This window comes from Vanessa atalanta, chromosome 7 (assembly GCF_905147765.1).
Source record: "Vanessa atalanta chromosome 7, ilVanAtal1.2, whole genome shotgun sequence".
NCBI lineage: Eukaryota > Metazoa > Arthropoda > Insecta > Lepidoptera > Nymphalidae > Vanessa > Vanessa atalanta.
In genome coordinates this window covers 13500458-13526546 of record NC_061877.1, presented here as the reverse complement: position 1 = coordinate 13526546, position 26089 = coordinate 13500458, and the positions used below count along the sequence as shown (strand labels likewise).

Below are 26089 nucleotides of genomic sequence, written 5' to 3'. Positions count from 1 at the left end.
GTACAACACTATGATCACCTAATTGTCTACTCTACCGTACCAAAGATATTTTTAAATATTCACTATTTCAAATACTAACTTTCAAATAAAATTTATGTTTACCAGTTAAAGAGCCGGTTAGAACGCGTGCATCTTAACCGATGATTTCGGGTTCAAACCCAAACAGGCACAATTGAATTTTCATGTGCTTAATTTGTGTTTATAATTTATGTCGTGCTCGGTGGTGAAGGAAAACATCGTGAGGAAACCTGCATGTGTCTAGTTTCAACGAAATTCTGCCACATATGTATTCCACCAACCCGCATTGGAGCAGTGTGGTGGAATATTCTCAAAGCTTTATACTCAAAGGGAGAGGAGGCCTTAGCCCAACAGTGGGAAATTTACATTCTGCTAATGTAAAAAATGTAAACCTGTTAAAGAATCGACACACGAATCATCGATTATTATGAAGCTGCGTCAACTCACTCGAAATATAATTAAGCAGCAAATAACGGAACGTAACTTTTGCAAAATGAAAAATAAACACACTTCGACACCGTCGCGCGTCGGTGTGTGTAGAAGTTAGTTAATTAGAAGCAGAGGTTAGACAGAACACGGATAGAAGACAAACAAATCGTAGCGGCCATGTTTGAGCGTAATATCGCGCAAATAGGAGTTCCCAAGATACGAGACGAAGTTGTTCAGCTGTTTGTACGTGTACCTTATTACAAATGTTTCTGCATTAATAAGGATTAACATTATTTGCTTAATTATTACCGATAAAAATAACACAAACATGTTCTAGGCCAAGCACTACTTTCCTGTTAGGAAGTTTTGGGGGCTTATTCTTCTGATCTACTCCAGAACTCGTTAGTGGATGTGCATGTGGTAAAATTGTTTCAGACCCACGCAAGTTCCCTTACCACCGAGGACATGAAGTACGAATTTATAGCATTGTGATATGTAGAAGTACGTCGCTTGAGATTCATCAAACTGTCTACTTCAATTGGTAACGAGATAGCCTTGTCCCGGATTCTATTATTGGTAAATATTGCTGTAAGTGATATTATACAGCTTTCTATTTGTTCCTTTTTTATTTCACAAGAAAAATCTGCCTTTTATACAGAAATGTAGTATCGTAGTGCTAAATTAACTGTGTTTTTGTCAAAGAATTTATTCCGATAGACTATAATTTATAGACATATTATGTTTTATAAATCATAGTAAATAAAATGCTATCGTTTCCTAATAAAATGAGAATGTTCAAACACAACTTCTAGAAACTTCATCTCGATATCTCAATGATCAGGCTCTTTGTGAATTTACATCTCATTTCACGCAAACTTCGAAGAATTTCTTATCTCGGAAAACAATATGTATTTGTGAAAATTCCAGACTCTGTTACTTAAACTTCGACATTCCTCCTTCTATAATAGGCGTTACAGGCGGCATCCAATAATCACAATGTTATGATACTTTTAAGAACGTTTTGAAAGTAACAAAATGAGATGTATAAATAGGTCTGTTTGGATTGGTGCCAACCACTCGTTGGGTATTTTGACAGTTAAAATTCACCACAAGCGCCTGTTAGACCACAGCTGAACACAGCTTCATGCAAAATTTTGCACTGAGCTAATTCTTGGCTCTTATTTCCCTATGTCACCCAGTCTTCTGTGACGTGGCGATTGTCGAGACGTGATCTCTATAAAGAACAATTACGTATTACAATTAGACCTATTATACAATTATATAAACATAAATATCAGTTCATCATCACGCTTGACCACAAACATTTTTTTGTTTGCAAGAGACTGCAAAAATAAATTATACAAATTCAATGCGTATATTTTTTTAATGTGTGTTCACTGACTATTCTATCGAGTTTGGGTCCATATATTTAAAAATAACAGACCGTTCTTTTCCGAAAATAATCAATTTATTATTCGGATCTTAATTGTTTTTTAGATTTTAACATCACAAACCATTTTGCTTATTTACCTAAATTGCATTACATTTCTAGTGATTTGGACAAGTCACGAAATATTAAAAATATTGAATTTAATATAGCAAATGGTCCAGCAATGTAAAGAATGATTAATATTTCTCACAGCACCAATACCTATAACTAGTGGTAACCACTTACTATCAGGTGGCTCATTTGCCTGTCCGCCTAACTATGTCATAAAAAGGAACTCACATATATTTGCAATTAAGTCTTAGTTTTCGTATCCGTTGAACCGACAGCGAACTGGTATCAGTAAAAATGCCAAAATGATTCAGTAGATATCCCTTATGATGGCCCACTATAACCATGGTTCGGAGTCAGCACTAATTTTAATTACAAATCGCTGCCACTTTTTGGAACTTGAAACGTTTATTACATCAATACGAGAACAAAACCTATTATCAGTTTAATTAAAACTATTGTTATGATCTATATACAAATTGAATTTATTAAAATTTTACACATTTAAAATTTCATGATATAAGTGTTTATTTTTTTATTATGGTTTTATATGGTTTCATATTGAAAATTATATTCAACCTAACTTTATATATAACATAATATCATTTATTGAGGAGCGTAGATAATATATTATAATCTTATATTACGACAAACGCGGATTAAGTCCCAAATGCTTTTCCTCAACGGGCTGAGGCATTATTATATTTTTTTCTATTTTGTTATTCATAAAGGTTCTTTCGAGGCATCATGTTACAGGAACAATCTTGTTATTACGAGTATCTTGCATGAACATCACCGAAACCCTCATCCCAACATATTTGCGTATATACCTTTTAATTGCAATAATTACTTTTAGAAAAGTATATCACTATTGCTTAAACAAGGAAGAATAAACGAAACTGTACAAATGACTACACGAGGGAGCATAACTGAAATGACAGAAAATGGGAATATTCTCGAAATTTTGCGGAGCATTGATTAGTTTTTAATAGCTTCATCTCGCCCGTCTGATAGTGACACGAAAAACGATAAGTCGGCTAATAGCTTTGTGATGGACATCGCCTCTGCGGTGCGACGTAACAGACAGGCGATTGGAAATGTAATAACTACAATGAAAATGTCTTTGTCCTAAAATGTACTTCATAAAATTATGTTTAACGCTTCACGTTTTAAAGATTACTCTCCTACTGTTACTAAATTATTTTTTTGTGAAACGGCTAATAGTCAGCCTTCGAGGTAAGACTACGGGTCTTGCCGTGACGACAGACAGCACGCCGCTTGCGAATGTCATAAATACTTCTTGGCTACATACAGTAGCAACAAGAAATATATACTTAATCCAGTAATTAAACTCTGTCTTTACTTGATCTACTCAATTTCGATTCCTCACACCTACTGGGCCTAACGCGATGGCCATTTTCTTAATAACTGAACGGCACATAAACTAAAGTAGTTTAGTTAGTAGTAGTAAACGTGTTATTATTGCTTATAGACATTGGTACCGAGAGAAATATTCTCTATTCCTTATATCGCCAATGTGCTGACCACTATAGAATTTTAAGCTTAACATTCCACGAATGTCTTCAAATGTGTTCATGAATTCGGCTCTCGGGAGCGGCGTCAATCTATACAGTTTTTGATATTCATTGTGCTATCAACCGTGAAGATAACCTTTAACCGTGAAGTTTAGCTTGTTATTTCCTCTGAATTAGAGTATATTGGTGGAATAAGTTCCAAACTGTTTTCTCAAGAGAAGAGAAGTCCGCCCAGTTTCTTCGGGCGAATAATTTTGACTGATGAATGTTACTTAAATTCATCACTAGACGATGAGAATTTGTAATATATTTTAATTAATCAATTGTTAGTGCAAAACTACGAAGTGTGTTGTTAATATAAAAAAACATTGTAGTGTCGTTAATATTAGCTCTTTACTAAATGCATGAACATATTCGTAATGTATGAAAATGAAATTGCTTCTATTATTCTGTTTTCTGTTAAAACCAGAGTCTGACAATGGCTGAGTCTAGACATAATAAAAACCCTGTTTCTTCTACAACGAACAAACACCTCTTCAAACTACAACGAGATAAAAGCGACTGCGTTCAGCACAACATGCACACGAACATTTTAACTCATATTTAAAACTTTTGCGAAAATGCTTAGTTTACGTTGACGATGAACTTAAGATAACTTTTTAATTATTTATTCGAATTTTAAATTCGTTAAATAATTTTATTATATTCATTCATCAAAGAAGTATGTGTATAGAAGCAGCCATGTGCTATTGGCTTATGCCAATGTATGCTTAGATCTTTAAAATTACACTGTTACGAATTTTGATACAGTTTTTTTTGTTTTAATAGAGGTAATAGGGTGGTTCAAGAGGAAAATTTATACATGTATAATACATGCATAATGTAGTAGAGAAACAAGCAAACACAAACTCTGGCTGCTAAATCAAAATAATTTATATACACTCAGGGATGCATCGATACGCCTTTTTGCCTATACGATACCGATACCGATACTCTCAGAAAAATATCGCCGATACCGATATATCGGAAAACCTGCTGAATCGCCGATATATCGGTATCGGTATCGGTATCAGATGCATCCCTATATACACTACTGTATTGTACACCTTAAAAAGTTCTACAAAAAAGTCCACGCTGGCATATGTCTGTCTCTCAGGGATAACCCATAATAACCATTTTTATCATTTACTTTTTACTATAAATAATTGCTTAGTTTCAAAGCGATTTGAGGCAATACAGCATAAATCCTTATCCAATAAAATACTTTGAATACATTGTGCATTTTATATAGATCAAAATTCCCCTTTGCAGCATGTAATTTAAATGACTTTTTTCTAAGATGATACCAGGTTTCTATTATCATTTATTTCCAAACTGAATAGTTTTCGCGAGAGATGCTTCCAAAGTGGTAGAAAGTGCCCCCCCCCCCCCGTAACTTCTAAAATAAGAGAATGATAAAACGAAAAATAATATATGATATATCTTACCATGCAAACTTCCACCGAAAATTGGTTTGAACGAAATCTAGTAAGTAATTTTTTTTAATTCACCTTTCATTCCATCAACTCAAATATAAAAATAAAAAATTGAATTTCATAAACATAAACCTTGTTACTTGCTGCTACGGAACCCTTTATGGGCGAGTCCGACTCGCACTTGACCGCTTTTTTATTTTCTTTTCTAGAATCACTTGTACGTCGGAGATAGATTATCTTAAAGCTAAATTGTTGCCTTTAACTATAGTAGTCTTTCTTCGTTCTTTGATGAGATATTGATAAGTTTAGCCGGCATGTGCTTTTAAATTGATTTTACTCGGCGATTGTCGACCCTTGAAATTTGATATTCCCATTAATTGTTGAAGGTAAAGTTGACATTTGACATTTAAATGTAATCCGCTCAGACCCCGGACGATCAGTGGCAGACATGAGTAGAATATAACAAAGTTAGATATGTAGCTTGTTGTTCGTAGTTACTAAATGTTAATCTAATTAAATTGCTATTAGTCTGCATCAGTAAGTGCAAGAGTAATTAATATACTGAGGGCTGACTGTTCAATCATGGAATAACCGAGCGCATAGCTAAGTAGCGAATTAACTCATGTGACTGTTAAAAGGACAAAGAAAATTGACTGAAATACTAAAATCCATGGAAACAAGCTATTAGCCATCCATAGATTATAGTAGCCTATAGTAGTAACTTCATTGTAATCTTGTATGAGCGTGGAACTTGCATACAATGGTGTGATGTGTGTTAGAAGAGGACAGCAAATGTTTCGACTTTCATTTATTTGAAGTTTAAAAGACCTATGTTGTATTTTGTGTGATGATTTTATTGTTTGGTTTTGGTCTTGTGTCAGTAATTCGGTATTATTTCAATTATCATAGAGTCGAAGAAATGAGCGTTCTTTTCATTTAAGTAATGCCGAAACAAAATTATTCTATTTAGCGTTATACGATTCGATAATCACAAACGTACGGAATATACGTATGGAAAGTAAGGAGTGGTCACTAAAAAAGATACGGCTTGGGAATGGAATACTATGCATACATACACACACACACACACATACATACATACATACATACATACATACATACATACATACACACACACATACATACATACATACATACATACACACATACATACATACATACATACATACATACATACATACATACATACATACATACATACATACATACATACATACATACATACATACATACATACATACATACATACATACATACATACATACATACATACATACATACATACATACATACATACATACATACATACATACATACATACATACATACATATAACATAGTTTAACGTACGTACGTACGTACGTACAACAACATACGTACATACGTGGAAACCATTAAACTTAAAGTATGATGGCACCAGAAAACGTACCAAAAAGAAATCTTTTGTGCAACGGCAGAAGATTGCTGGTTGTCAATAGTAGTAAAAATGTCTATAACTTCTAATATTATATAAAAAAACGAAAAAATACCATCAACCTAAACATCAATAGAGGTTTAACTAGCCGTCACAGAGTCAGATTAGAATTTAGTTACAATTCGTTAGACTAAAAATGCAAAGTTTTTTAGTTTGTCAAACAAGTACTATATTAATGTTAATCTGAGGATTGAAAAATCGGGCCTCAAACATATAATGTTGATGCCGTAATGTTCAACAAATTTATTTATTTTGTATTATTATTTTTTGAGTGTTCCGTTGTTCTTTTCGTGTTGGTTCATCATAAAGCTTCATACAGTAGAGTTATATTTTTTTTGTACTTAAAGCTACAATTAAATTGAAATCTTAAGAAGAATGGGTTTTTTTCTGAATGTGCTAATAATTCACTATTTAGTTTAATGTCGTGATTTGCAATATTTTATTATGGTAATTTAAAGTTTGGTGTCTGTCATTGAGGACAAAATTAGTCAATCAAGGATTGTTCATATATTTTTTAAATATTATGTAATTTGTAATCACAGCTTGTCATAGAATGTTCTTTGAGTCACAAAAAAAAACAATTCCAATGATGATCGAAATCGCCTTGAATAGCTTTGAGGAAATGATGTTCACGGCTGCTCCCCAGGTATTGTTTTCCAAGGTCTACTAACAATACAATATATAAAAACACTTAAAGTTGATCGTCAAGTTAACATTCTGTGTTCAGCATAAAAGCAGAACCAGCTAAGAAATTGTGCGCATTTCGACTATGCTGACTGACGATTACATTCAAATAGCAAGCGATGCATCTCTTAATGGTAAATGTGTGTGTGTGTGTTTGTGTGTTCACGGAGTTTCATTAGGGCAAAGAAAGATTTAAATTCTTCGGTAAATCGCTTAAAATAATATTATGAGTATAATGGTACGAGTATATGAGGATCCTCTATATGGAAGAAGTTACTTCATGTGAACTCATTCAACTTCTAGATTAAAAAACTTTCTATCGTCTCTTGTATTTGATTCACAATAAAACATAAATGTTTCTGAAGAAATTTTCTTCAATATCACCAACAATTACAAGTGATCGTTGCGAGTGAATCATGTGAGATGAAACACGCAACGTGGACAAAAGGAAAGGATTAACTACAAAACGCGAAAAATGAGCAACGATTTATTTCTTCTAATGACGTGATAGACGAGATATTTTGCTTTAGAGGCAATATATATTATAGCATTGTGTGCAAAAACCCGCTTTCATTTTTGGTATATCTCATTTCGAAAATAAATTGGCGATGAAGATTAAATTGCTTTTGAAATCCAATCAAAAGATATTATACCACGAAAAAATTTAATATATTCTGTATTACCGATAAATTAAATAGCTTGAAAATTATTTTTTACAAAATTACTTTCAATATATAGTAATCCTTCTCGTCGACTAGTTTGAATTATATTGAGTAGAAAGGAATACGGATAATTGGGTCACCTAATCCAAAACCGGCGGTGAAGGCATTTGGTTATTACTTTCCAATAACGAGTTCTTCTTCGTCTACTTATATCAGAATAATTATGGAACATTTTTTCTCAACTGTACCGAAGTAATGAAAATATTTTAGGAGGTTGCGATAGCACAGACCTCCGCTGGGAGATCGCTTGACGCCATGCTCGCCTGTGAGAAGTGTTGGATGGAGATGATCTGTTTCTGACATTTCTCTAGAAGCATGACAAGAGTGCCTTCACTGAACTACCCCATCAAAAAATACCGAACAGTAGGCGTCAGCGCTATGCACACCTTCTTCCCATAACCATAAGCTTCTCTGGGTGTAGAGCGTTTCTTAGTAACCCAGGAACGGCTTAAATGCGTTTTTCTGTGGATATATGTGGAGGTATGGTGTTTGCCAACTCCAGGTGTAGTTCATAAATATTCTAATAAGTATTTTCCATAAAAATTTAAAGTTTTAGGTAATTTAATATTTTGGTAAATATTAAAAATATTTCGTCAGCTTGTAGAATCGTTTGACAGAAATTTATAGTAGTTCTAAACCTGAAACATACATAATAAATAGAATGCGAACGGTTCATGTAAAATGAAGTACACAGTTTGTACACAACGAACGAAGTATATTACTCTTAATTAATGTGACAACTCCAACAGGCTTACATTTCATATATAATGTAAATGAACTATACACAGATGTTATGACTTACTTTATATTGAAGATAGAAAAACCGAGCTTTTTTCACAGTGCTTACATTTACATCATAAATATCATCTTTCATTTTTATCTAGTTAATGCAATCGATCGATAAAGTCAAAATGGAGATTTTTTTTCTATATATATCATTATATCATATATCATACATATCATATATAATTATGTCAAAATGACTAGAGGTTTTAAATTGATATAACCATAACACACAATTAAGTTTTATCAACAAACAAAAAGTAGGCGAGCATTAATTTGGCAAATTAAATACATATTGTTAAATTAAATACAGTTGAATTGGTTAAGTACTCTGATTATTACCAAAATTTATTTTTCTACATAAATGACACAAAAGTTTTTATGTATTTTTTTGTTTTGTCTATTTAGGTTCTGTATATAGTAATATTTCTCGCCTCCGGTCTCCAATGAACTTTTTAGCCACATTGTCATGTAATTAAAATTTGTTGGAAACAAAACATTAGCTTACTAATTATATATGTTATGGGAACTATCGGTATCGGTAGCTGGGCCTCTAGTTTATGTTACGCCATAATAGTGATAACCGCATTACGGATCTCTATCTACAGTTTCTGTTGATAGCTTCTGTTTATTTAGCTCTGTGCAGTGTTGGCGTGTAATTAAACGCAATCTTGATACTAACAATGCTGTTATAAAATTATATAAAGGTTACTCTTATTTAACTCATCCACATATTACTCGTATTGAAAATATTCAATAACAGTAATCTTGATACTTAATATTTAGTGGAAATTATCCAAAATGAAGTGATGATTATGAATGGATAAATTATTAAAATTAAAGCAAATATTAAATATGTATTAAACAACAATTTTATAATTTTCAGAAACCATAAACATTTATAAAACATTTCGTAGGAACAATACAACGGAGCACTGCGAATTTAGCGCGGGATTTGATACAACGGATACTGAACAAAAGTGGGACCGATCTAACATAAAAGGATAAAGGATCGCGCCACAATAGAGGGCGAACAATACCGCGCCCATTTAGTACCTTGGGCGCGCAAATATGAGCTGTGAACTGAGGAACTTCAACACGCTTAAGCTTATGTTAAATATTATTAATGTCGCCCAGACGTTTAATCCTTTTTAAAACGGTGTCCCGTGAAATTTTCTTTTTTATACATTCACAAAACATAAACTCATCGATCTGTCAAATTATTGCATTTTATGTCAAATGTGGTGTGACTATAATAGAACACTAAGATTACGGGTTCATGCCCAACGGGGGAAGCACCGTTGAGTTTAAATAGAGAGTAAAACTAAGTGAAGGACCCTGTATGTGTCACATGTCACATATATTATATGCTATATGTTTAACCATAAAAACCACTTTCGAAAAGCAAGATAGAGTAAGCTTCAAATCTTGAGAAGAGATAAGGCGTTCGCCAAGCAGCGGAACATCTATAAGGTCTTGCTCGAAATGGATTTTCAATTAGCAAGTGGATGTTTTCTTTAGTGTGTGTATGCACACGCGTGTGCCTTTGTCTATGTGAGTGTTTTTGTTAAATAATTAAATTAAAATTATTTTCCCAATTAGTAGACACATGATACGTAACTCGCATTTTGACTGCCCCAAAGATTGGATTGGACTCCTAAAACAATAAACTATCACTGAATTTTTATTTAACTCAGATATATTAATCATAGGTTTTAAAACAATATAAAAAAAATATTTTGAATCGCCCAGGGTCGGTCGTTCCTTTTCCAAGGTCTGCAATCATCTAAAAATTAATTAGGTTTGTAATATCCTTTAGCACAATAACGTTACTTGCCGTCAAAGAAGCCAATAGTAGATGAAGATAATTACAAGAAAATATAATATTACCATGCTGTTATAAAGAGAGCCGAGATGGCCCAGTGGTTAGAACGCGTGCATCTTAACCGATGATTTCGGGTTCAAACCCAGGCAGGCACCACTGAAATTTCATGTGCTTAATTTGTGTTTATAATTCATTTCGTGCTCGGCGGTGAAGGAAAACATCGTGAGGAAACCTGCATGTGTCTAATTTCAACGAAATTCAGCCACATGTGTATTCCGCCAACCCGCATTGGAGCAGCGTGGTGGAATATGCTCCAAACCTTCTCCTCAAAGGGAGAGGAGGCCTTTATCCCAGCAGTGGGTCATTTACGGGCTGCTTATGTTATGTATGTTATAAAGAGGGAGATTTGATTGCTTATCCTTAACACACTAATAGTATTAACGTAGATCGAAGCCCAGTGATTACACCGTGTGTATCATAAACGATGATTGCGGGTTCAAGCCCAGGCTTAAAACACTGAACTACTATGTCATTAATTTGTGTTTAAAATTCATCTCGTGCATATCATGAGGAAACCTGCATATATCTAATTTCAAAGAAATACTGCTATGTACACATTTGGCAGAATTTCGAGTTATTACCTGCATTCCACCACGCAAAAACCTCCTTCTCAAAAGGAGACGAGGCATTAGACTAACAGTGAGATATTTACATACATTAAAACAGCGTGTAGCTGGATGTAAGCAGATATTTTAAAGTATATTCGAGCATGAGGTAAAATTGAACGTGCGCGGTAATGTATAAGAATATTACGGGTGGAGATCGCTTGCTCCGATAATTATTGTTTTATAATATTTGTTTGCACATCATTATGTAAAATAATATTATGGGTAATACTTTATCATTATGTGCTGTCACAGAGTCCCAAGCGAATATATTTTAAAAACAAAATCATTTAATTAATCTAAGAATATAGTTACATTTAATTTTCTCACTTGTTAGTGGACTCTGGTAACCGCGTCTATGAAATAAATATAAACTAATTAACTAAGCTCGCTTCAGGCTTTATATATGATGCAATCAACCGCTGCGCTTGGAAGGTTGCATGCATTCGCCAGTTATATTCCTTACACTTTACTTTGCTAATTCATACGCCGAGAAGAAAAAAATTTCGAATCTTGTGGAAAATCTTTATTTTTAATAGGGTCTAATAAATAAAATATATAAACATATATTGTTCAAACATATAATACGTTAAGATTGTAGATTTTTTTTAAGTTAAATCTCTAAGGAACTCGTTATACATTTACTGCAGCCGATAAGACGGGACTCTCTAACCAAACACGATCGCGGCGCCACACCGCGCGCCCGTGTGCTCACGCCCGGCACGTTCCGTGTGCATAGGAATACATTGTTCAGCTATGTTACTACTGCTCCCGTACGACAACGAGACACTAAATTGATATAAAGCAAACTTCTACTAATAAAAGTCAACTCGAACGTCAACAAAGCCTTCGTGAACATCTAAAATAAAAATATTACAATATTTAGATTTTTTAGAAGAATAAATTTGTTTTTATAAATTTAATTTGATTTTATAAAATGATTTTACTTCGAATATTTAAAATATAATACACTTTAAGCTTCGTTCAAGGGTAAGTTTTTTAGTAATAAGATAATTGAGTTTTGTATATATTATCTATAAACCGCTGAACAGTGACAGTATTAAATAATCAATTGAGAAATTGCCTAGTTTTCCACAAATAATAGCAACATCAGATAGAGTATTTTTGATAACGACATCAAAAATACTTTTTTTTACGAATTTTTTTACACTTTTAATGTTTGGAACTCGGATTACGCGGTGAGAGGACGCGTATATCTCACTGCCCTTCAAATAGGTCGAGTTTCATCCTCAGTTCAAGAACAGCCTTTGTTTTTAGAAGGAAGCAAATATCTAAATAGAAAACAATGAACATCGAGGAACTAAACAGACATTATCTCGAAGAAACAACATAAGGACGGAGTAATTCTATTCATTACAAAAGAAACTATACTGAAACTTAAGTACACATTTACTCGGATAAAATGGCGCTTGTGCCAGTAGCGAGCGACGTGATATATACTTAAGAAGCAAATAAAATAAATTCACCTAAAAGTATCGTACTACGAGTAAGTGCAAATTCCTTAAGAGCGAAATGAATCGCTATAATAATTAAATGTCCATTTTTAAATGTTTCCATTTGTTTGTACGTTTTATGCCGTGATATCGTCGCAACGGCTTGTGAGACTCTTGGAGGATGTTGAATGTCAATGGTGCAGCGTGTATGCTTCGGCTATTTACTAAACAAATAACAATGTAGCCTGTATAAAGTACCTAGTACTGCATTGTCTTTGTCGAATAATTTGATTTAAATTTAACAAAATCAAAAAAGACAAATTAACAAACAACAGCTTGATGAAACGTGACGCCGACGCGAAGCTATAAGAGAGTCTCCATATCATCATCACCCTCCTGCCCTTATCCCAATTTTACTTGGGGTCGGCGCAGCATGTCTTCTTCTTCCATACTTCTCTGTCAGACGTCATCTCACAAGTAACATTCTTTCTAACCATATCGTCTTTCACACAATCCATCCATCGATTCTTGGGTCGTCCCCTAGCCTCTATATCCATCTACATCCATTCTCAAAACCTTTCTCAAAACATGGTCCTCATTCCTTCGCATAACATGCCCGTACCAAGACAGCCGGTTTCTAGATAGCTTCTCGGTTACCGATGCCACTTTCAAACTTCCTCTTATGTACTCATTCTTTACTCTATCCATTCGCGTAACACCACACATTCCTCTCAGCATTCTCATCTCCGCCACATGCAATTGTCTTTCAGTCATTCCTTTTATAGAGTCTCCATAAAATATACAATATTTTCACGACGATAAAAGCATTTTTGAAATTTATATTAAAGGTGGTAGAAAATGTCGAAATATAAATGGCATTCTTATAAATATATCTTTCTAACAGCGGCGGTCCTATTCCGAGCCGCGTGTAAAATAATTACATCTGTCGCTGGCAACAGACACGTGTTGGGGACTTGCGGCAAACAAGGATATTCTGCCAAGTATACGAAATTTATATTATTACGTGTTATTCCTTCTTCGTGCTGGGCTCCATTTTCGTCGTGTGGCTTATTAACTATTTATGATTCATAAACTAACAGAAACGTTCCAACATATTTATTCGTTTTTTAAGTCCACATGTTTACACATTCCATGTAAACGTTATGCCATCAAATAACAGTACTCAGTATTGTTTTCCAGTTTAAAGAGTGAGTGAGCCAGTATAATTACAGGCACCTTACATCTTAGTTCCCCATTTTGTTGATGCAGTGGCGATGTAAGAAACGGTATATATTTTTGCAGCGCCATTGTGTATATATACACAATGACGCTGGACAGTGGTAAATATTTACCATCACGTGGCCCATTTGCTCGTCCTCTTACATAATATAATTTTTTTAAATTAGCTTACGTTAGCATTGTACATGTTTAACTTGATATTATAAAATGCAATATATAATTGGCTTACGTGGCACGTCCACACGCACATCAATTATTCTACTAATTGTAATATTTTTGTAATCTCAAAAGATAAGTATTATTATTAAGCAGCTAGACAGTAATCTTCAGCAGTGCTGTGTACGTCTGTAATTGGTACATACATCAGATAAGTATCAGTTTTAAAAGTTTAGTGTTAAGTGTTTAATGTATGTACTGTTGATGTGCCATTCAAATAAAATAAATAAAAAAATAAATAAATACTGCAAAACATCAAGTCTTTATCGTTGAATTCCAGTTTAAAGAGCTAATATAATATCAGGCACAAGGGATACACCACTCTAGATCCAAGTCTGTTAGGAAGTGCTTCTAAAACTGGACAGAAATAAGTATTACGTTACCCTATGCTATTATTACGCCAATGATGGCAATATCGTAGCCTGAGTGGTAATTTAGGTTACAGTGGACAATTTGTAAGATCCATCGAAAATCTGATTTATTTAAAACGTTACTTTCTCGTATGTTTTGTGATAAATAATAAATACTCACTGGGCCTGACTGATTATTCAAAACTTGTTTTTTTTATGATATCGGTAGGCGGACGAGCAAATGGGCCACCTGATGGTAAGTGGTCACCACCGCCCATAGACAATGGCGTAGTAAGAAATATAAACAGTAGCCTGTAGTTACACTGGCTCACTTATCCTTCAAACCGGAACACAACAATTCTGAGTACTGCTGTTTGGCGGTAGAATATCTGATGAGTGGGTGGTACCTGCCCAGGCGGGCTTGCACAAAGCCCTACCACCAAGTAAATTGATTTAGTGAAAACTCGTAAATATTTAATTACTGGTTGATGATAAGGAAATATTATATAGGCGCGCTGCTCCACTGGTGGTTGGTGCTTACACTTGTGCCAGAAATGTATCTGACTCATTTCTTACGATTAATTTTTATTCACAGCTTTGATTCTTATTTTTTTTATACTTTAATTGTATATTCGTTTAATTAGCTACTAATTTAATTAAAAAAATATTGCATACAATATTTTAACGTTCTACGTTGAAATGAAAATATTGTAATATGCATTTAAAATAGATGTCGAAACATCTTCAGGGATTTTGTTTCAAAAACGTATGTCGCCCCATAAAAAGTCACTCGGCTTAATGTAGCGTAAGTAACTCGCATGAAATGAATTAGTGAAATGGGTAAAAATAATATTGGAACGTACGCTGGAGCACGAAAGTATTTTATCCGATCCATCAGCTGTCGCTCAAACAATTGAATTATTTAGACGTTCCCCTAACTTTCTTTTCACTGCCAATTTACGTCTGGCCGGAACATAACTTGATTTCATTTTTGGGCAATTTTCGGCTGAAAGGCGAAAAAACTTTTAATAAAAAAATCTGAAGAAACGATTTGAGCGTGAAAAATTGTGTTTTCATGCTCCGAAGATTGCTTGAAGGCGATAAATGAATAGAGTATAATCAATCTATACTTAACACAATTTACGAAACCGTTAACTCATTAAGTGTTTTCGAGAAATAACAATGTTCGAGCCTCGTTCAGTTCCGCGGTCAACTGGAAGGCAAAGCCAAATTGGCATCAAAAAAGCTTGGTGTGCTCAGCAAGGCAAGATAGTATTTCACGTCGGCCCATCACCTAAGACTATACAAGGCGCAAATTCGGCCTCGCATGGAATACTGTTCTCACCTCTGGGCGGGTGTTCCCCAGTACCAGCTCCTTCCATTTGACCGAATCCAACGTAGAGCAGCTCGAATTATCGACGATCAAGCCCTTTCTGATCTGCTTGATCCTTTGGCTTTGCGTAGAGATGTTGGATCACTCTGCATCTTCTACCGAATTTTCCACGGAGAGTGTTCCGAGGAATTGTTTGGATTAATCCCGGCAGCTGAATTTCACCTTCGGACATCTCGACAAAATTTTAAATTTCACCCGCACCACTTATATGCCCGTAAATCCACAACAGCGCGATTTTTAAGGCATTTTCTGCCTCGCACAACCGAACCAGCGTTGGAACCAGCTTTCGCCGGCGGTTTTTCCGAACCGATACGACTTGGGAACCTTCAAGAAAAGGGCGTACTTATTCCTTAAAGGCCGGCAACGCACTTGTAACCCCCCTGGTGTTGCAGATGTCCATGGGCGGTGTTATTCACTTTCCATCAGGTGAGCCTCCTGCTCGTTTGCCCCCTATAACATAAAAAAAAGATAAATAAGGTTCAGTCGTCACAACAAAAGTACAAATATTTTTTGTTACGTTCATATCTCTTAATATAACTCGATTTTAGTTTTTGTTAATTAACTTTTTTATTATTCTTTTGTGCATCTATTTGTTATAAATAATAATAATAAATGTTATAATTATGTGTACATGTGCCTTACATTAATCGTCAATTAACTAATTTGCAACATTGGAGGGCGTGTATAGTTACTGCTACGGTCTTCTGGTTCGCAATGTTAATTATAAGCCTACAACAACAGTTACACCAAGTACATCAAAGTTACTAAGTTACACCAACCTTATAAACTAGCTAACACTCGACACGCGTAGGAGGATTTTTTTTAATGTTTTATTTCTTTTGGTTAAAGTTATTCAATACTATTCGTTCCACAGGGTTCTTTATGCCCAATCTTTTGAGCTACGTGTGTCGGGTAATCGGATGATATGCATAAAGCGCATAAGGGTCAAACAATTAATCATTAATTTATAAATTTTCATCAAACCCTCTAAGTACCTCTTAACGACGTGATGTATATTTTATCAGTACAACAAACAACCAATTAACTAAGAGACGGACACATAATCACACACGGAGTCACTAGTAATTCGGCAGTTACACGCCTCGGTTGAATAATTTATCTTACACGAGCCTATAACAATAGCCGCTCTGATTGTAATCCGCAGTCCAGTAATTGTATTAAGCAAATTAGTCACGCTATCACTGTTATATCAGTGAGCAGCTAACACGGCGATCTGATACTGCTAGCTTTCCGACCTTATTCCTTACGCTGAATACGCATATCATGATTTAAGATTAATGCTCATTGTAAATATAAAGATGGTTAGTATAATATATCCAGGTTCCCTCTAGGAGCCTCAGCTACCTTTCTGAAGGTCTCCACTGCGTGAAAAAATAAAGTAGCCGGCCCACGTGGATCTCAGTAATGTGGTAGATTGTGAGGAGTGGTTTATCGTCTTGCCTCCCTTTCGAATATATACGTATAACAATATTTAAATAAAATAATCAGATCATATTTAGTTCTATGTTCGCTTCTCAATTCACGCAGTAACTTTATAATTTTCTAGCTTTGTGTCCGATGGGAAATCCCATAAATTGACATATAATTGTATAACATATTATTGTAAAATATACAATAATTTGCATCAGCTACAATATTTTACAATAATATGTTTTGTTAAAAATAAATTTATTGATACCATTACGGTACTTTATTAAGTATAGTATACCTAAGTTTATAGGTTTATCCAAAACGTTTAGGACTTGCGAGCTTAAAGAGTAACTAAACTACCTCCGCAAGACTCTCAGTGAGTGAATGTTTATGATGAATAATTCCTTAAAGGATGAAAATGAGAGATTTTATGTAAATTCGTCATACTGTGCGTTATATATCAGTCAAAGTCAAAGAGCTTAATATAAATAATACAACTAATTGTATATTATTTTCAATGTGCATATTTCATAGTTAACAAATAACAAATATCGCGTGCCGGGAGCGATCGCATCGCAAAGCGTTAAAGTTTAACTGCTACGCGATTGCTATGCCATGGTTACGGCTCGTTAACAGACTATACGCCGTATTATGTTTTGCATCAAAGCCTATTTTCTGATAAATTCAATGAAAAGGCCTTTATGGAACGATAAGAGCGTTGTATATTTGCCAAGTAATACTAAAGTCATTAACAGACAAAAATAACAATAATTATTATTTATCATTCACGTAATCATTACATAGTTTAAAACAAATTCGCTTACCGCTGTCTGTCCCTATGTATGCTTAAATCTTTAAAATTACACAACGGATTTTGATGCGGTTTTTTTTAATAGATAGATTGATTCAAGAGGAAGAGTTATATGTATAATACATGCTCAATGTAATAGAGAAGCACATTTTTGCGCTTACATTGCTATCGCTTGCTGAACCCTACGAGATTGATCAAAATAATGTACTACAGTATTGTACACCTTATAAAGGTCTTCAAATAAGTCTGATATCGTATATGTCTATCTCTTAGGGATAACCTATAATAACCATTTTTTATCCTTTACATTTTACGAGAAATAATGGCTTATTTTCAAAGCGATTTTAAGCAGTACGGCATTAATCCTTATCCAATTAAGTATCTTAAATACATTTTTCTATACGGCCCTTTACAGCATTTAATTTAAACGAATATTTTCAAAGATATTACAGGCTTAAAACGTAGGGACATAGCGGTTTGTATTGTCTAATGACTAAAAAACTGTGAACTTTGTAAGACATTCTGTACTATATTTAGTATCAACAATGCACCCGTGCGAAGCCGGGGCGAGTCGCTAGTATTTTACAATATTATTGTTATATTTCTATACGGGATTACTTAATTCGCATTTCATTTATTTAATAGTAGTACTAGTTTTTACATCAAAATTTGAATTAAATTAATATTCATATTTTTATATCTGTGAGTGAAATGTACTATTTTTTATACATATTATACTATAATGTATTTTATCCGATAGGCGATATACGGTAACAGCTTAGTTTCTCTGGTTGATATCAGTATAAACCTTACACAAAATATGATAAAGTGAAACTTGTAAAAAAAGTGCTTGAATGGGTTTATTTAAAAATGTATTACGATTTTGATATTCCTTTTTTTCATTGATCCTAAAGTACGTGAGATGACACAAGCGCAAATTCAATCTCGTACATACTACATTCATACGTAAACTCACACATAACCTTCTTCGAAGTCACAGAATCGAAATAGTCGTGCCCCACACGATAATCAGGACTAGTTGACAACATTTTTACTTCAATAAATCAGATAGAGGGAACTCCTATTCACGTTTGAGATTTTACAATTTTTTATTTACCTTCACGTGTCAGTATGTGTCAGTCATATCTTGCATCAGAATTTTATAAAAATTTTGAATATTGAATTTTTTAATAATTGAGCTATTTCGGAGATGGTGGCAAAACATATGTACCAATGCCAAATATTATAAACCTGTCTCTACATAAGAGCTCGTTAGCTATTATTATAAGAAGTTTTTATGAAATCATTATAGGATAGGTTTTCGAATAATAAAGTTATTCAAAGTATTGCCTAACAATGCTATAATTTTAAGTATCGCTGTCCTCCAACTAAAAGTTACGATCGAGTCGGGCGTCGTGCGAAACTATGTTTTAATAATTATTATTCTTTCGTTTTGTAAAACGTTCGTAACTCAAAGAACCGAGATTTTTCTTGAAAAGTAAGTACAGCAATTAAAATAATATTTTCTTGGTTGAAGTCTAGAAATAGTCTTTCTTAGTATGCAAATTGAAAGAACGAATGAAAATATAGAATTAGTTTAGAAGAAATAGAGCCTTTTAGAAAGCTTATGAAGAACCTCATCAACGTAGTTATTATAAATATGAAAAATACCCGAGCAACGAGATCATATCTCAAATCTTATTCATTCAATTAACCGCGTCAATTTATTAAACCAAAACTATTCCAGAAAATAATAATATTCCGCTACTGAAGTTTAATTCAATTTTATGTAAATTTATTTCTGTAGAAATATCTTAGCTAGTATTCTCAAACTAAACATTGTATAAATTCTTCTTTTAAATGGTATAACATCTGTTCTACTTAAATGGGCAATAACTTTTAATATCGCTTCCTCTCGGCTTTGTGAGTCTTACAAAGGCAACACTTAGAGGGAATTGTGTTCTCTAAGGTCTCAAAAGCCAATACGTTCGTATATTGAGTCTTTACGAAGCCCTTCAGCTGGCGTAAAGTGGAATAAATCGATGGATCACTTTGCAATAACTATTTATACGTAGAATCGTCTCGAACTCATTTGAAATGTAAATGGAATTATTGACTTAATAAGTTGATGTAAATAGTGTCGGATGAGGCCGCTCTCCGTCTCTTTATCAGTCAAAGACACTGTTTTAGTATGTTACGGTTTATTGATAATATAGTATTACACTATTTATTAGCCGAATGTCACACGTCGCAATGATTTTGATGAACTACTTCGGGCCTTCATAGTAGCAGTTATTACTAGTGCGGTAAAGGTCAAAATTGTATAATATATTTCAGTCAACAAATTGCTACGGACGTTATCCTTTAATACACGCAGGATTAAGACTCTCACATTATCCATACAAAGGCGTGCCAATTTGAATATATCATAATCGATAATTATTTAAAACATTAATGGTGAACAATTAAACAGTTTCCTTTGACGCTATTCTCTTATTAATCACGACAGACGGCGAACGTTATGTCCAAACGAAATGACCCTAAACTTCAGCCAGAGAGCAAAAGCAATAATCGTAAACTATTTGTGGCTAAATAAATATCACCATTACAAACACATGTAGCTGATTTACGCGAAAGCCTTATGTCTTGAAATAGTCATCAAAATATTTAGAAATAATACGTTTATCGTGACTCAAATAAATATATATATATATATATTTGAGTCACGATAAACGTATTATATATATATATATTATAAACATTAAGCGATATCGTCATACCCTCAAGGGCGGAAGTAGATTCTTCTTGATTTTACTCTTTCGGTTTGGAGTTTCCATTTTTGGAATTTAAATTCATTTTTTATTTTTTAATATTTTGCAACAGGTAACTAAAAGTGATTAATTCATTATTTTTTTAAACAATTTCGTGGCAAGTGATACGTCAAAAAGTGTTGAAGTACATTTAACTTAAACAAATATATAAATATATGGATTACATTTGAAAATATTTAAAGTTTAAATCACGGTTAAGATCCAAACAGAACAAAAGGATTTATACTTTTTGAAACTAATTTTTGTATTTTAAAATTGGAACATAAAGTTAACGATATTAAGGTTTAAATAATATGTATAATTATATTTCCCATAGTAATAATATACAACAGTAATCTGTATTCCATTGCCACACTCCGACTCGGCCTCGCTTCAAGAGCTGCATTAATCTTGCTGGAACTTGCCAACACCCCTCAAAGCCTTGTCTAACTGTTGTTTGAAGTACGTACCACCTAACATAGAGTTAATCTTATAATTTAGTTGTCAAAATCTAATTATTCAACTAAACCTTACAACGAGGACACATATAAACGTAGCTCTAGCATGACGTAGCTAGGTTGGTCCATTCACCGCCGTAGAAGCACAAATTTGAATTTAAGAGATAAATACCAGGGAAATCTGGTAGATAAATCAGTTATTTTTAACTATCACAAAGCAAAAATAAACTTTTCAATTCCATATCACACAAAGTCTAATTGCGTTGTGATTCATCTGTATTCAATTTTTATTATTTCATAAGACACTTGGCTAAGTTTGGAATGAACTGCTGCTTCTGATAATTTATTAATTAAAAAACTTTAATACGTTTTACTGTCCCGACCCACGTCCCATATTTGAACCGTGTTTAAGGGCATATAAGATGTATACAGATCGTGATAGGTATTTTATATACCGTGCATCCTATTTTAAATAATAACAAGAATAATAATAAATAATATATTATATCTTATAATAATATAAGCTGTATACAAAATAATTTACTATGTCTATTTTAAATTTAAATTTATAATTTCTTCCTGTTTGCTGTTCACGTCTGTTATGTAATGTGGTTTCACATTAGGCAAGAGACGACCACCAAATCCTGTAAAGTCATTAAAGAAATAATAGTATCAAAATAGTCCCTTCCCTTGTCAATTTACCTTTTCAAGACTGTAAGCATCACGTCCGGCTATATTAAGCTGTATTTATATTGTTTAGTATCTCTATATACCTACATACACATATACGATACGTTTACTAGATATATCAAAATGCAAAATGTTAATATTGCGTGTCATGTGTGATTTTAAAACTTTTGACAGTGACACAAGACATGTACTTAAATAATCTTAATCCATTCATACCGTGTAAATAAATCGATCAAATCGCTATAAACAATCAACTAAACTGCAGTATTCCACATGGAAAAATTTTAGGCCAATTTTTTTTTTAAATATATTTACATTGGTGTTTTTTGCACATCGAAGTTAACATGTAGGATTAGATTTAATTGTTTCGTATAATATATATATACTATTAAAGCCGAGAGCAAAAAAACTAATGAAGTTAAAAAATATTTAAGCCAAACAATTCTATTCTAATACAAAACAAATAAAATTACCTCGACTTCACTTCGATTGGTCAAAAATCGGTTCAAACTCTATGCTCTAATTGCACTTGAAAGTTATCCAAGTGCTTAGTAACCAATGTGTGTTTCACTCTTAAAGGATTCTGCTCGTCGTACACAAAGGAAGCCGCTGGTTTTAACCGATATTTCCTCAAAATAGTCACCATGGTCGTTTTCAAAGAGATCATGCCTATTCGGTTGCCTGAAATCAATATTATGTCAGCATTTTAAGTTATAACTTACTTTATAATTATATAGTTATAATTATTCCCATTCGACCGATTCGAAATTATATTTATTTAATGTGATGACGTCGGCGCCACTCTGTATATGGAAAATACTTGTAACTCACCAGCGCAGTTCCGCGGACCTGAACTAAAAGGTATAAAAGCCGACTGTTGTTCAGGTGTAATATCTAAAAATCTCTCTGGCCTAAATTTATCAGCATCTGGTCCCCAATATTTAGGATTGCGATGTAATCCCCATATGTTGACAAGAACTTGACAACCTTCACTTAAAACCAAACCCGAAGCTGCAATGACATAATAATAGTTACAAGAAATCAGTTTCATGAAAATGTACTATCTAAAGTTTAGGTGTAACTGTGTACTTACGAAGTTTTACATCTTTCAGACACTTCCTCATAATCAATGGAGTAGTGGGATAAAGACGCATCGTTTCCTTCAAAACGGCTTCCAAGTATTTCAGTTTATTTAAATCATCAATAGTAATAGTCTGATGAAAATCATCGAAGACATTTTTAATCCTAAAATTAAATGCGATGTCAAAAATGTTATAAACTAATTGTTATATTTTATTATATAAAGATAAGCGCACGGGCTAAGTTCAATGAGGATGAAATTTATTATGTTAAACAAAAAGGTATTACAAATATTTATCACAATTCAGTATACATACAGTAGGCGCAGACTTCGAGCAACATACGCATAAACAAATGCGACTAAAAACTTGTTTCCGTTTCAACAATACTATCAACGTCGAAAGAAATAAATAATAATAATAAATAATTGAACGTTATAATAATTTCAGTAATTGAACATGTTCTTACTCTTCGTAAACTTTGTCCTGCACGTCGAGGTGTTGAGACAGCAGCACTGAGGCAAACCCGTTAACGGAGACTGTAGTGTCAATTGAAGCCAGAAGCAACACGAGTGACTCCTCGCGTAATTCTGCCTCAGAATATCCAGACTTAGTAATCAATAGTTCCAATAAACTTTTTAATTCGCCTTGTTGACTATCTAAAATCAATATAATATGTAAATGGTACAAATTTTATTTTAAACGAAACAGAGTTTCACTCTTTAAAATTATTACTATTTAACAACTTACAGTCTTCTTCTTCAGAAGAATCACTCTGTTTCTTTTTCATTAATTCTCTTTTTTGGAAGATTAGCTAAAATGAAATATTAAATTAAATATTAATTTAATTCTGCTACTAATAGTATATTATGATACTTGATAAAAATAAAAATCTCAGCAAAATTTGGATAAACTCATTTTTTTTATATTCAACCCAGTAATTTTTTTTATTCTTAATTAATTAAGCAGATTAGATTAAAAAATATACTAAAGTTATTTTAGGGTTGTTTTTGGATAGAAATAATAAATTGCTACAGCTATATAGCCAATAACTACAGTAATTTATTATTTCATTTATTTAAAAGAATTACATTGTTAATGAAGTTCCACACTATTTTCTTCTTAAGCGATTGCTTGGTGGCTTCGGGAAGCAGCTTGTACATCGTAATGTTGTACAGCCAAGGCCGACACAGGCGAGTTATCACGTTGTCGAAGTAAGATATGAATGCTTCACAGAACGGCTGAAATTCCCGTGGGTGAAGATTCACACTATTGCCGAGTATTGTTTCTATAAACGATAAATACATATTTGTAGTTGCTTACGCATTAAAATGATTTAATATTTTTATTTAATAAGCATGCGAAGCTATATTATAATACAAATAATTACCACAGGCAGTCAGTAAGATGTAAGGGCAGTAATGATCCCAGAGCGGGACGTCGCCCTGGCGCACGTATACTGCTAGTTTATCCGCCATCACCTGGCTGTTCCTTGCGTATACGCTGACAAATTTGTCGATGTGCTTCGGAGTAAGTGCCACCGCATTAATCTTACGACGAGCGCGCCATATCCCCTCTTAAAACATTTACAATAATATTTGATACGTGTTATTAACATCCAATTACAAACAATATACATTATAGCGCTGCTAGCCATGAAATATAAGTTGTTCTATCTGTTGTGCTTGTAACGGCACTGGTTTACTGGTTTTTTGAAGATAGAAGATGCAAGATAATAAATAGCCCGTAAATAATCCTCCGAGCAGACTTCGAAGGAACAAGAAGATATTGAAGCTCACTCGACCGAGGACCGCTAGTGCGGGTAAGAAAATATCTTCGTGGTAGACTTTAATCGGTCACATACAATTTTTCTCAGGTTTTCCTTCAACAACGAGTACGCGATTAATTATAATCACAAATTAAGCACGTGATAACGTTGGTGATGGTTTGCCGGATTTGTTGAAGCAAATTCTCACTTTCACACATTTTGCACGTTTGAAACTCGTCTTTGTAACGTACAAAAACAAAACAAAAAATACACTTTAAAATCAACAACAAATTATATTTTATAACATGAATAATATTATTATGATGTTTGACGTAAAATAACAACAATAATATATTTATTAAAGACCTTGATCAATTACAATAGCGTGCCTACAAATTAGAACAAAAAAATCATATTATAATTATTTAAATATTTTCTTTTATAGGCACAATTAATTTAAATAATTAACATTAATGAAGGTCGCGTGCGATATTTATTATTTTACGTCATAAAATTACTCAACGATATCCTTCTACAATAATCCTTGGCATCGAAGCACCATAGTACGGTTATTTTAGTATATCCCCATATAGTACGAATATTATAAATTGCCTTATGCCAACACAGCTGCACTCGCTATTTCCTCACTCACATAATCCGATGGGATGGCAGTCCGATAGAACCACTTTGCAGGGCTGGATTTGGGGGGGAATCGGGGGCACTGCCACGGAGGGATGTGTGTTACTACTACAGTTTTATTTCACAAATAATAAAAACATTTATTAGAGGTAAAATAAAAATAGCAGACCAAATTAAATACTGCATTTGTTCAACGATATGTTATCCATTACAAAGCTATAGGGAGATATTCTGTGAGAAAATACTCGCAACTCAAGATGATATTAAAGTATCAAAAAGGGATAAAATTATTTTACTAGTATTTAATAATTATAATAATTTAACGCATATACACGCCTCTAAATAGTTTTCCGAGTGATTTCTTGCACAATCGTTTCGAAACATTGCAATATTGCAAAATTAAGTATAACGCACTGTATACACATTTACCTGGTGCAAATATGGATCCATTTCCAACGATATGATGAAAAACAAGGGTCATCTGACCCTTCTCAAGGCATGATCGTAGCACGAAATGAGCAGACTCGGGTTCACATATGGCTGAAATAAAAAATAGCGAGCCTTACATCAGTCGCATATGACGCGTAACATCCGACATCTCAACTTCGTAATTATATTCGAT

General features: G+C 33.5%; 1 protein-coding gene across 1 annotated transcript in view; it reads right to left on the bottom strand.

The window, feature by feature from the left end:
* LOC125065459 (cytochrome P450 4C1-like) overlaps positions 1-25046 on the bottom strand; it is a 137074-nt gene extending 112028 nt beyond the window's left edge. The window contains exons 1-7 of the mRNA XM_047673039.1: positions 25037-25046; positions 24451-24636; positions 24152-24348; positions 23811-23874; positions 23530-23719; positions 23075-23226; positions 22813-22992 (exon numbers count right to left, since the gene is read on the bottom strand). Of these exons, the coding sequence (XP_047528995.1) occupies positions 22813-22992; positions 23075-23226; positions 23530-23719; positions 23811-23874; positions 24152-24348; positions 24451-24636; positions 25037-25046 (979 nt within the window). The remainder of the gene's footprint in view (positions 1-22812; positions 22993-23074; positions 23227-23529; positions 23720-23810; positions 23875-24151; positions 24349-24450; positions 24637-25036) is intronic.
* Between the last annotated feature and the right edge of the window lie 1043 nt (positions 25047-26089).